At 53.1% G+C, this 13,663-nt stretch overlaps 1 protein-coding gene across 1 annotated transcript in view; it reads left to right on the top strand.

The window, feature by feature from the left end:
* Positions 1 to 8,145: 8,145 nt before the first annotated feature.
* Positions 8,146 to 13,663, top strand: part of Zcchc24 (zinc finger CCHC-type containing 24) — a 54,301-nt gene continuing 48,783 nt past the window's right edge. The window contains exon 1 of the mRNA XM_006991628.4: positions 8,146 to 8,582. Coding sequence (XP_006991690.1) covers positions 8,337 to 8,582 — 246 coding nt within the window. The 5' untranslated portion in view covers positions 8,146 to 8,336. The remainder of the gene's footprint in view (positions 8,583 to 13,663) is intronic.

Raw genomic sequence — 13,663 nt, forward strand, 5'->3', positions numbered from 1 at the left:
TGTGCAAAGCACATTCCAGGACTATGAAATTTAGCCAGCAGGAAAGGACATTCTCAGTCAATTTCCAGCTTGATTTCTGTCTTGCCACCAAAGTGTGTTGTGTGTTCAGCAATGGGCCTTACCAGTATCCTCATTTTCTATCATGCTGTTCATCATAGTTTAAAATGCAAGCTCACTGAAGGCACCCATTTTCATATTTTGCATTGGCAGTCTTATTTCCGGCACGTGGAACACATGTGCTCTGCTACACAAAGCAGAGACTCCGCGAGTTTGGGTGAATGAGTAACTCCTCTCCCTTCCAGCCCAAGTTCACATAGCAGCCAGTGTCCTGACAGGAGCACACAGATCACACCCCTTCCTCCCTTACCACTGTTCAGTACTCCCATTTCCCACTCTTCAAGACCATCCACAACCCTGGCACTGGACATCTGTTATCAGGTCATGTCTGTCTACTCCATCGTGAAACTCTATGAAGACAGAGGCATTTGCATATGTGCTTGTGTGCATACAAGAGGCACACATGCACACATCTGTACACGCACAAAGAAGAACAACACAGACCAAAATCTCTCCTAAAGGTTCTGGACAGGCACAGACCGTCCTCTGTACAGAGCCCCAGAGTGGAGGGAATCCTCCATCACAGAGCTGAGTTGAGCTGCAACCCTTATGAAGGCTGCTCCTTAACAGTGGTCATCCCAAGACCCAGAGATGCAGCTGCTTCTGCTGGGGTGGGAGGGAGAGCGAGGTCTTTGCTCCTGTGTCTTCTCTCCACTTCCAATGTGTCTATCCAGGAGCAGCATCGCAGAGTGGGCCATCTCCTGCAATGCTGACCCGAGAACTAGAATTGCAGGAAGCCGAGGGCTGGGGATTGGGGAGAGTACTGTTTATGGCCATTCATAATGGGACAGCCGACATCTTGAGAGGAGATGGGCTCATGTCTGAACTTGGCCTTGTGGGGACTCAAATAGCAGACTCCACATCTAAGTAGTATTTTGTTGTTTTTGGTAGAGGGGACATTGAAGCAGGGTCTCACTCTTAGCCCAAGCCTCAAACTCTTTGTGCGTTGTCCTCAAACTCAGATTCCCTCTGCCTCAGTCTTCATAATCTCCATGTTCAGTAAGAGACCCTTTCTCAAAATAACAAGGTAGAGCCTGGTGGTGGCGGTGGCGGCAGCGGCAGCAGAAGTAGTGGTGGAGGCACACACGTCTTTAATCCCAGCACTCAGGAGGCAGAGGCAGGTGGATCTCTGTGAGTTCGAGGCCAACCTGGTCTACAGAGTGAGATCCAGGACAGGCTCTAAAACTACACAGAGAAACCCTGTCTCGGAAAACCAAAAAACAAACAAACAAACAAACAAAAACCCAAAAAACAAATAAATAAACAAACAAACAAACAAAAAACAAAGTAGAGAGCATTTGAGTGAGACACATGCTGCACATGCAAACATACCTACACACACACACATACACACATACACACATGCACGCACACACATAACACACCTACATGTAATTATATATGCAGCCACACACATACATATACAAAAGGGAGGCAGAAAACTGGTATGTTGGCTAGTTTTATGTCAACTCCACACTAGCTAGAGTTGTCTGAAAGGAGGTAACTTCCATTGAGAAAATGTCTCCATAAGATCTGGCTGTAAACATTTTCTTAATTAGTGATTGATGTAGGAGGGCCCAGCCCATTGTGGGTGGTGCCATCCCTGGGCTGGTGGTCCTGGGTTCTCTAAGAAAGCAGGTTAAGCAAGCCCTGAGGAGCAAATCAGTAGGCAGCACTCCTCCATGGCCTCTGCATCAGCTCCAGCCTCCCAGTTCCTGCCCTGTTTGAACTCCTGTCCTGACTTCTTTCAGTGATGGACTGCGATGTGGAAGTGTACACTCAATAAACCCTTTCCTCCTCAGCTTGCTTTTGGTCATGGTGTGTCATCATAGCCATAGAAAACCTAACTAGGACAGCTGACCTTTGTGATAAGTCCCATCCCTTCAAAGTAGTATTAGTGTACCCATGAGGCAGAGCCCTCATGATCTAATCTTTCTTTTTTTCTTTCTTTCTTTCTTTCCTTCCTTCCTTCCTTCCTTCCTTCCTTCCTTCCTTCCTTCCTTCCTCCTTCCTTCCTTCCTTCCTTCCTTCCTTCCTTCCTTCCTTCCTTCCTTCCTTCCTTCCTTCCTTCCTTCCTTCCTTCCTTCTCTTTCTTTCTCTCTCTCTCTCTCTCTCTCTCTCTCTCTTTCTTTCTTTCTTTCTTTCTTTCTTTCTTTTTTTGAGATGCTCGGGATCGAACCCAGGACCTCACACATGATAGGCAGACTCTCTACTCTTGAGCCACGTCCCCAGCATCTGATCACCCCTTGGAGGCTCCACCTCTCTACACTGATTCTGCAAGGACTACATGTCCAGGACACGGATGGTAGGGCACATTCAAATGTAGCAGAGGACACAGACGGCCAGCACATGCTGGCAGTCCCTGCGGGAGCTCCTTGCCATCGTCCAATCCCTGTGTCTCTGAGCTGTCCCACAACATGCCCCACAGTCTCCATTTTTCAGCCTGTAAACACAAGGACGCACTGAGTTTGTTAAAGTAAACAGAAGGCTGCCTCTGGGGCAGAGCTGAGTGAACCGAGGAGATGATGGTTGCTGCCGAAGGTGGTGGGCTGGGTGGGAAGTGAGAGGGGGGTGGGTTTTACACCTGTCACACCAGGGGAACACCGAAGGGTCAAGCAGAGAGGGGAGCTATTTCCTGGGTAGGAGTGAGGGTGGGGACTACCATCACACACAGTTTCCCGCTGAGCTTGAAGGGTGGGATACTGCAGAAGACTCCCTTCGGAGGCTGTTCCAGAGGCCTGGGAAAGGCCAGTCGTCTCACTCATCTGGAGGATGCTATCCACATGTGTTAGAGCTGGGAGATAATTCAGGTAGAAGGTAGAAGGCAGCGGGGGAGGGGCCAAGGGGGGGAACGTGGAGGGGGACAGGAATCAGAAACGGACAAGTCCTTGAGTGCCATGCCCAATGATTATTTGGATTGTATGCAGATAGCTACCATAAAAAGAACCTGAGAATGAAAAGAGGGTCTGGGATGACTAGAGAGAGGGTCCTCAAATTAATGTCAGCTCCCCCTTTGCCCTTTGATATGGACAAGGGGTTTCTCAAAGTAGCATAGAGAGTTCTGCTCACTGAGTTTCGGGGCGGGTCTCTTAATCCCATCTCCCAAACAAATGTCCCGTAAGTCAAAACATAGAAAGCTTCCAGACTGCTTCCCACCGCTGCGATGCACAGAAGCGAATATTCTTGTTTGGATCACGGATCCTGCAGAAGCAGGCATCTCTGGAGTGACCAGTAGCCCCTGGAGACCTGGGGTTCCTCCAGAGGTGGAAGCCTGCTGACAGACCGTTGAGGAAAGGCACACCACCTGCTTTTTCTTTCTTTTCGTTTCTTGAAAGTGAATGTGGAATCAGAAGGTAGAGCAGAGTGTCTGCTGTCCACTCATTCCCTTTTTGGAGGATGCTCCTGGGCTTGTTCTGTGACTTCCAGGTACCAGACATGTAGGGGACTCTGCCAGGTTGCCTGGGCCATGTGTGCAGGCTGTCCAGGCCTCCTGCCCACTGGCTGTCCTTCTCAAGCTTATCTGTCACTGTCCTGCAGCCCTGAGACCAAGCAGGTACCCACGGGGGCCTTCCTGGCCACCCATTTCTCCCTGGGTGGTCCTGGGATTCAAGCAACAGCGGGAGGTTTTTTTTTTTTTTTTTTTTTTTTTTAATCAGGACACTGTTCAGGTGGGACACTCAGCTTGTCAGTGTCTCATAACTGGGAAGAGTTTGATCTCTAAGGGACCAAGCCCTTCCCACCACTCAGAAGCTGCACCCCGTTAGGAGAAGGAGACTGAGCCCAAGGCTGGTGAATGTGTTCACATTTTGCCCCTCTTTCTTCTGCCTCTCCCTCTACTACCTCTTTCTCTCTCTCTCTCTCTCTCTCTCTCTCTCTCTCTCTCTCTCTCTCTCTCTCTCTCTCTCTCTCGGTTGGGTATGGAATACAAGGCCTCACACATGCCAGACAAACAGTCTTGGGCCGAGCTACATCCCTGGTCTCTTGCTGCTCTCTTAAAGGCTGGTCAAGAGCCTGTATGAGGGCTCTAGTGTGGTCAGGCTGCTCTTAGGGCTTTACCATCTGCTCAGAAGGGCAACTGGGGTCAGTGGGGGCAAACCCTAGCTGGTGTCTAGTAAGCTGTGTGCCTCGATGACAAGGGGCTGGGTCCTTGGGTAAGACGTTGCCTTCAGTGTACACATGCAGGGAAGGGGAACAGAAAGCCGGGGTGCGAAGAAAATTTCATTTTGTGGGACAATGCCATCTTCTTATGAGGGCGGACCTGGAGTGTTGCATTAAAGAGGAAGGACCTAAAGCCCGGTCTGGGGAGGTCTGTCTGCCCGGGAGAGAGCTCTCCTGGTGGGGGATGGGACAGGAACAGGAGTCAGGAAAGCGGTTGTCATTTTGCCCTCTCCGCTGTAAACTGACACCTTCTCTGTCAACACACAGCTTAAAAGCACCCAAGTGCCCGGCCCTGGCCCAGGGGGAGAGGAACCTCAGGCTTGTCCAGTGGGCACGTCATTGTAATCCTGATGCTATTTGGGAACAGCCAGAGATCTGCAGACTCCTGGATTCCTTCCTCTGTGTGATAAATCACCACGCTCTGTTTGGCAGAGAGATAAGCAGCATGGCTTGTACAGAATAGTAAAGCCCCATCTTCCCTGGGCATTTCCTTTGCCTTACTGGCCCCAAGTGAAGACCGATTCCCTCCCCAGGGCCTCCCCAATGCCCTCTCCTTCCTCCGTTTCTCCTAGTCTTTTGACCTCAGAGTTCTTGTCTAAAACCCTAGTAGGACTTCTCAGACCCATTTCCTGAGTGACTTCAGGACAGAGACATAGCTGCTATCTCTTCCCTCATTTTCCTAGACAGCCTGAGTATTATTGTTATCGGGATGGCCTGTGCCCCCCTTTCTCTGCCACATGGCTGCTAACAGTTAGCAGAGCATGTTCTGTTCACACCCTCTTTTAGCTCTTCTAGTCCCTGGAGAAGTGGGTAGGGATGAGCTAGCCACTCTCACAGTTTTAAAGAGAAGGGAGGAACCTGCCTAAGGTTCTCTAAATTCTGATTTCTCTCCTTTGTCCCATGTTGTGGACCATAGACTAGAAAGAATCCCCAGGTGACTGGGGCCTCACATGAAACTCCCTCCTCCCTCCAGTTTCAAGGTTACCCGCAGGGGTAAAGGTCCATCAGAGACCACTAAGGGAACTCAGTGGTATGGTTAGGAACAGGTGACTTAGTCATTAGGATTACTGTGTGACCTCGGCAAGTCCCTTCCCTTGCTTGGGCCTCACTGCGTCCTCTTGTTAAGTGTGTGTCCGGGCAGGGAGGCATGGGGACTGGTCTGGCCCAGCCTATTGGCCTAGTACTAGTCCCCTGGGGACTCCCTGCCACTTCTACCCACAACCCCATCCCACAGCCCATGTTGTCTCAGGGAATTTGTAGTATTTGTCTCCAGCAGCTATCTGGGGGCTGACCTCAGGCCAGCTGATGGCTAGTCAAACAAACTGCCCATAGGCTGTTCACATTTATTGATCACTTACTGGGTACAGAGCCCACATATTGAGCAAGTACCCTAAGGACAGAGGGAAGGAGAGACATGTAAACCCACAGAGGCTACCCAGGCTTCCAAGAGGCCCAATCTTGCTATCCTTTCATCTGCCTATCTCTCAACCCACCAAGTATTTCCCTATCAACCCCTCATGGTGCACCAGGTTCTAGGTAGGAACTGCAAGGAGGGGGTGGGGGAAAGAGACATAGATTACCAGTTAAGCAAGCACCCTCCTGGTGTCAAATAATTCTGGAGACCAGGAAGAGACCAGCGTCTCTCTCTAAGCAGGCGTCAACGTCAGACTTAAGTCTTGAGGTGAGTATAGGTGTTTGGCCAGCACCACCTTTCTACTTTTGTCTGGTGGTTACCTGTCTGACCTCTAAAGGAGTCTGGATCTGCAATTCACACTAAGGGGGAAAGGTCAATATTTTTGACAGCACAGGGCGACTTCATCTAGAAAGCTAGATTGATGAATAGAGTCAAGTTTCTGGGTGTCTCAGGCTCTCCTCTGGGCTTCCTAATTTTCCCCACTGTGCAGCTGGAAGATATCATCCACCTTTGTAAAAAATATTTATTATTTTACTTTAAATGTGTGTGTGTGTGTGTGTGTGTGTGTGTGTGTGTGTGTGTGTGTGTGTGTGTAGGTATATGGGCATGTTGAGTGCTCAACAAGACCAGAAGAGGGTGTCAGAGTTCTTGGAGCTGGAGTTACTGGTGGTTGTGAGCCACGATACAGGGGTACTGGAAACCAACTCAGGTCCTCAGCAAAAGCAATGCTTGCTCTTAATTGCTAACCCTTATCTCTCCAGCGTTTATCACTTATCTTTAAAGTCTGTGGAGGGTGGTTTCAAATCCTAATTCATATTTTTAGGAGCTCAAAGTCTCTAGCAGAATTGTAAAAATGCTGAGGTGTTTTGTTTTATTCTGCTTGAGACAGGGTCTCATGTAGCCCAAGCTGGCCTCAAACTCACTGGATAGCAAGGATGACCTTGAACTTCTGATCCTCCTGCCTCCACCTCCATGATGCTGGGATTACGTACATGCACCACTCCATCCATCTTATAGATATGTCTTTGATGAATAAAAATATTGGGATTTTATTGGCATACACATTGTCATTTGAATTAATAACTGTCAATTGCTTGATAAACAAATTCTTTCAAAACATGGAGATTTGAGATCAAATGGGATCTTGGTTGGTGACACTGGTCAGCTCTTGGTCACCACTGTCAGGTCCAAGCATCTGCAGATGTGCTGAGGTGCCCTGGCATGGTGGTTGATGGGGAAGAAGTGGCCTTCCTGAAACAGCTCCTACTTACCAAATCCAAGCTTCCACTCAACAGACAAGTTTGAATTCCATCATTCCCATTTTACAGAGAACACAGGCTGGTCGGCAGAGGTGATATGGCTACTCACAAGTCCATCTTCCCTCACTTTAACTCCAGGCTGAATGAACGGCTCCAGGGCCAGACTGGAGACAGGTGACTTGAGTCCCCACAGGGCAGTGAGAGGCTGGGCCTAGTTGTTAGGTCCCGGGATATGGGGCAGCACACACCTTTCTGGGACCCTGAGGTTAAGGCACCAGGATCTGGGAAGCCAGTGCCTACTGCAGGCTTCTCCAGGCAGATGTGGGTTTCTGGGATCTTTTAGACCAGGTCAGGGTCCTGGAACCCCTACAAGAGATTAGGGAGGGTTGAGGATGGAGCCAGGGAGCAGAATAGAGGAGAAAAGCCTAAGCCGGCCTGGAGCAGAAACAGGAGAAGTGCAAGGGGGGTGGGGGGCGTGGGGGCGTGGAGAAGGGGAGCCCTTCCTGGGCAGGAACCCGGGCCCCCCTCAGCGCAGGCAAAGCGATTCTGCAGATGGAAGGAATTAAGGGGGAGGGGGAGGGTTCTATGGTGATAGCGAGAGGAGTGTGTGTGTGTGTGTGTGTGTGTGTGTGTGTGTGTGTGTGTGTGTGTGTAAAGGGAGACAGAAGGAAGCTTCAAACGAGACACGTTTAAAACAGGCGTTGGAGAACACCAAGACAGCCACAGAAATACAATCAGAGTAACAGCAAAAAGAGGGAAGAGAGGAAAAAAAGGTGTGAAAACGAATTAGCTGGAGAGGGCTGGGAGCCAGTCTATAGTGGAGCAGGCAGAGTGTTTGGGCCTGGTCGGTTCTGAGCTCCGGGCTGAGGAGCTGCGCTGGCCCGGGGAGGGGGCGGGAGGAGGCCGCTCTTGGTATGGGGGCGGGCAGGGAGCTGCATGTGCGGACCCGCCTTCTTTCTTGCCCCGCCCCTACATCCATATTCAGCCAATGGGGGAGCGAGGACGGGGGCCAGACGGGTCGGGATGGGGCGGGGTCTCGGTGGACCCCACCCTTTAGAAGCGGTCTCTGGAGGGGTCAGCGCAGAGGCAGATAGCGGATCCCCGGGCGGGGCGGGGCGGGCAGCGGGCGGGGCGGGGCGGGGCCAAAAGTTTCCTGCCCAACTTTCTCTGCCTCCTTCCTCCGCCCGCGCGCGCCCACTGCTGCAGTCCCGGGAGGCGGCGGTGGTGGCGGCGGCGGCTGCGGGCAACGCGCGGGGCACGGGGCTCTGGGTGATAGCCGTCGGGGCCGGGGCGGCCGGCAGTGGGCACAGGCTCCCCGGTGCCCGCCCCTCCGCCGGGAGGGGGGCGCGAGCGGGTGGCCGGGGAGGGGCCGGCACCGCCACGGCAAAATGAGCCTGCTGTCTGCCATCGACACGAGCGCCGCCTCGGTGTACCAGCCAGCCCAGCTGCTCAACTGGGTCTACCTGTCGCTTCAGGACACACACCAGGCTAGTGCCTTCGATGCCTTCCGGCCCGAGCCGCCCGCCGGCGCCGCGCCCCCGGAGCTGGCCTTCGGCAAGGGCCGCCCGGAGCAGCTGGGCTCTCCCCTGCACTCCAGCTATCTTAACAGCGTCTTCCAGCTGCAGCGCGGAGAGGTGGGTGCCCCAGCGCGCGCCTGCCCCGCGCCCACTGCTCCAGACCCCCTTTCCTATCTGTCTGCTCTTCCTGGCCTGGCCCGGGCTGGCCCCACATTGCCCGGCCCGGCTTGGCTTGGCTTGGATCAGCTTTGCCAAACTTGCCGCCCGAAGTCCCTGGGGCGCCCGGAGCGCGTCACCTCCCGGCAGAACCGCTCGGAGCAGCTCAGGCCTGGGCAGGGCCCTCCCGCCCCCTCTCCCAGCCCCCGAGCTCTGCTCCTAGTAAGCAGGCTTAGGGGTGTCTCCGGATTCTCTTCAGACTGCCGGGGTGCGGCTAGGGCGGGGACCCCCTTCCTAGTCTATCCTTCGCCCAACGCTATCAACTTTTCTGGCTGCCGGCAGCAGGGACCGAGGGTTGCAGAGCCTGCTCTGAACTCCTCTGGAAGGGCCTAAGAGCCTTCTCCTTCGACCTCCGTGGTTCTTCGCCTGGAGAGCTCCCTGGAAGGCAGTGACTCTTTCAGGGGCTTTTCCTCCCGTTCCCACCACTTGGGAACCCCTAGATCCATCCTGCAGCTGTTTGCCCTCCCCCAGCCACATAGGAAGTGGTTTTGGAGGGCTTGACCTAGCAGACTGCTCTGTCCCCTGCCTTCCCAGGCTGGAAGGAAATGAAAGGGAAATCCTTGGGGGGGGGGGGGTGAGCGGCATCGGTGGCTGTGGCTATGGGAGAGAGGGCTCCAGCTGCCTAGAGCCTTTTCCCAAAACCTGGATGTGTTGCAAAGGCTGCTTGTTCAATAGATTCGGTTACAAAGTCTACTTCCCCAGTGCTTGTCCCCAGCTAAATAAATACACAGGTGGCCATGACCTCTCAGCCCCTTTTAAGTGGGGTCTTATCCAGAACCTTCCCAGAATCTATCTCCCACGACCCTACCTCCCCCATTTACTCCAGTTTGGGAATTGCGGATCCCTCGGGGGACCTCTTTCACTGGGCCCCTTGTGCAGGAGGTAGAGGGACACACACGGGGGTCACTTTCACTTTTCTGACCTGGGGTGGTCTGGGAATAAGGCCTGTGTATCCTGAGGTGTGTTGGGGTTGAGTTGTGGAGCCAGAAGGTCACTCTTCCTGGTATCGGGTGTGTGTTCAACGCTGCCACGGTTTCCTGAAGGACCAGGGACATGTGAGGCAGTGGTGTAAGACCAGCCCCTCCCAGGCTGCCCCGCTGCCCTGTGGGGGTAGAAGTGGTGCCGGGGGAGGGGGGATGGCTGGGTGCGGGGGCAAGGCTGGAAAGGTGCCAGCAGAGCCAGGGGGATAGTATTCATATGCCAAGGCCCTTTATAAGCCGCAACGCATGCTCTCTGCCCCAGGAATGGTTCCTGGCTGGGATCTTCCTTTCTTATGACAAGCTGTTGTCACTTGAGGAGCTGGCTTCAGGTGACCAATGACTTTGGAGAACTGTTTATGGAGCGTTTCTTTAGTACCTGGATCTTTTCCGTTATTAATTCTCTTACCAAACCTTTCTATGGGAAAACAAGAGTGGGAGTGTGGAGCCTGGGGCTACGGAGTCACGCAGACAATCCCTGTGCAAAAGGCGAGTGAGTGGATAGGGTGCTGTCTTGGGTCATAGTTGGATGGAAGCGCACTCAAGGGGGGGGTGTTTTCCATCTAGGGAGAAGATGACCATGGCCCAGGGGTCCAGCAGGACCCCAACGAGGCTTTACAAGACTCCCTCTGCTCCCACCCGGCATTGCCTTTTCCTCACATGTGGTCTCTGCTCTGCTGCCTGCCCATCAATCCGTGATCCTCTCAGGAAATTTTACACCTCCGGGATCCCAGCTGTGGTTCAGTGAGACCCGTCTCCTACCACACTTTGTTGCTGTGTTCCTCAGTTTCCCTCAAGAAAGGGTCCAGTGTGGGAGGAGTTGGAGCCATGGTGGGGGAAGTCTCTTGCGATCTGGCTCCAGGGAGCTCCCATCTCTCCAGTCCTCAGCTTTCCGGTCGAGTAGATTTAATCTCTGCTGTCACCCAGGGTGGTATGTTTGAGGTTGGAGGCATATATAAACAAGAGAATATCTGCCAGCAGACAGCCTGGACCCGGGAGATGAGAGGGACTTTTCGCACTAAAAGACCTATGGCCTCCCGGGAGGCTGGAGAGCTGTACTCTCTTGGGTTCTGGCTCCCTGATTCTCACCTCCCAGTCCTTGACCTCTTAGACCCCTCTCAAAACCCCAGCCATGGTCTTGGTTTTGGGCCTTTCCTGAGTCTAGGGCTTAGCTGGTGACCTGATATGGCCGAGAAGGTGAGGACCCCCCTCCCCAAGTCAATACCGCCACCAAGGGACTGGGTGCAAAAAGCAGCAAGTTCCGTGTCTCCAGAGGGGACTTTAGGAAGGGACCCAGGGTCTACAAGCATTGCCATTCTGTTCGAGGCCTGGCAGGCCCGGTGGCAGTGCCTGCGGATGTGACTTGCATGCTGACCGCTGACCATAGCCTGTCTGCACCAGCCCCTGTGCCAAGAGCCCACCCCCTCCTGCACCGCCCGCAGGCTGCTCCCTCCACAATAGCCAAACACCATGAATGCAGCTGGCATTGGGGGAGGTGAGGATACGGGGGCACAGAAGCCTATTGTGCCCCTGAAACCTCAGCCCTGGGAGCTGAAGATAAGCCAAGGGTCCTGAGTGGCCCTCCGGCTCTGGGAGCACGAGGAAGATGGAAGCATTCACATACAAGGACAGGACAAGCTCCAGGAGGTGGCTCTCAAGTGGACATGGACACTTGGTTGTGTCTGAGAACACGTCTGGGTTCTGAGCCGAGACCTGGTAGACCTGACTTTCAGAAATGGCATCTGTGGTCACAGCTGTGTGTCTTCAGAGAGAGAGAGAGACTCCTTGGCTGAGCCCCTCTGTCCTCCAGGTGCTGCAGGAGGAGGTGGGGCCTAGGAGGGGGTTGGACCGCATGGATCTTCCGTGCCAAATTCTGTTTGGAATTTAAATTCCCAGCAGTGTAGCCACCGCGAATTCCATATCTGGAAAAGTGGAGTGAAGCATTACCTCTCGGACCCTTGGAGGGAGGGGTTCTCAGAGCTGCTCCTGGGCAGTCTTTGTACCCCACGCCCTCCACACCAGGGAAATGAGACTGCCCCATGCCATTTAATTCAGATTCTTAGGACAACTTTCCCCTTTTCTCTGAGACTAGAAGTAGCCGGAAAGTGCTGCCCCATTGTTGAAGGGACCACCCCTCCTTTGTGAGGGGGGGAAGGAAGGCTCAAATAGGCTTGGAAAGCACAGCATATGTCCTTTAGTTCACACAGTGCTTGCTAGCACAGTAGAGGCTTAGAGAAATTCTGCAATCCAAAATGTGATAACAGTTCCTCATCCCAACATTGCTTTTTTTTTTTTTTTTTTTCTCGTTTTTCAAGACAGGGTTTCTCTGTATAGTTTTGGTGCCTGTCCTGGATCTCACTCTGTAGACCAGGCTGGCCTCGAACTCACAGAGATCTGCCTTGCTCTGCCTCCCAAGTGCTGGGATTAAAGGCGTGCGCCACCGCCACTGCCGCCGCCACCACCAGCACCACCACCACCCGGCATCCCAACATTTCTTATAGTTAATTCAACAGAGGATGGTTTTGGCTCAGGATACCTGCCATCTCCAGGTCCTGTGATGTTCCACTGAGTCAGCTATACGGTCTCTTGGGCTGCATAGCTCTAAACTTCAGGAAGCTCTTCTTGGTGACATAAGGTGGTGGTGGGGACCCCTGAGTCCTCACATTACTCTCCACAGTGCTGCAGAGCCCACTCTGGGCCGCTGTGGCCCACCCATTGCAGATTCGTTAGTGGTATCCAGGATCTTCAGCTCTTCCGCACAGAGATAGCAATGAGAAATGATGGGAACAAATATAGGGTCTTGTACAAGGTTCCAGCTGGAGGAGGTGGCTCATATCTGTATACGAGGATTACCATGAGTTCAAGGCCAGCCTAGGCTGGAGTAAAACCCTGTCTCAAAAAACAAAGTAGGGTTGGTGAGAAGGATGGGTGGGCAAAGGCTCCTGCCATCATGCCTGACATCCTGAGTTTAATCCCTGGGTCCCGCACGGCAGAAAGAGGGAACCAACGCCTGCAGGTTGTCCTCTGATCTTTGCGTGCGTGCTGTGGTGTGTGCCCACAGACGCACAGATAAATAACTAAGCGCAAACATTAAAAACAAACAAACTAAAGTCCCCAGCCGAGACAGCTGTTGGGAGTTTGGTTGAAATACCGCGTGTGCCCCTACGGCAGGTGTCCAGAGGCTCCCCAGTGTGGACATGTGGAACAAAGTCACAATGCAGGGGGCTGAGCTTGACTTCCACAGTCTTTGTGGTCTGGTTGAGATGGGAGGCAGGCAGCCCCGATCATGGGAGGAATGCTCTAGATTTGGTATGACCAGGGAAGAGTTCCCAAATGCCTGACCCCTCCCCCTAGGATGCTGACCGGTGACTCAGGCAAGGAGGCTGCCACCTGAGAGGAGTTGGCACAGGCAGCCTGGCTCTCCTCAGTCAAACTAAGTTGATTGCATGGGTCTGGGCTCAGAGGGAGACCATGCCTTGGGCCATGTCAGTCAAGTGGAGGGAGGGCAGGGGCTTCAGTCATAAATGATTAGTGGCAACAGAACCCAAGGTGGCATAAATGGGGAGCAGCAAGCAGTCGTTTTTGTTTCTTGAGACTGTGCTTCACCCTAGCCCAGGCTGGCCTTGAACCTAGGTCAGTTCTCCTGTTTTAGTATCCCAAGTGCTTGGAATACAGGCATGAGCCATCAACCCCAACTGGAATATAATTCTTCACCACTTCCATTGTGTAGAGAGCAGTGCAGAGGCCCTGGATGACCGAGTCATCAGTAGAGCTAGATCTAAACCAATTCTGCATCCCAGCATGAGCGATCTATCTCTGTAGCCTGTGTTGCTGCTTGTCTCTGGGTTAGCTCCTGCCTGCATCTTCCTCTGGGCCATGTGCATGTCAGGCACCTCACCTGAGACTTCCTGACATGCCACACTACTTCTGATGTTTGCTTTGGATCCAAATCCTTTTTTTTTTTTTTTTTTTTTTGAGGCAAGGTCTCGCTGGCCTTAAACTTGC

The sequence above is a fragment of the Peromyscus maniculatus genome, chromosome 9 (assembly GCF_049852395.1).
Source record: "Peromyscus maniculatus bairdii isolate BWxNUB_F1_BW_parent chromosome 9, HU_Pman_BW_mat_3.1, whole genome shotgun sequence".
NCBI classification, from domain to species: domain Eukaryota; kingdom Metazoa; phylum Chordata; class Mammalia; order Rodentia; family Cricetidae; genus Peromyscus; species Peromyscus maniculatus.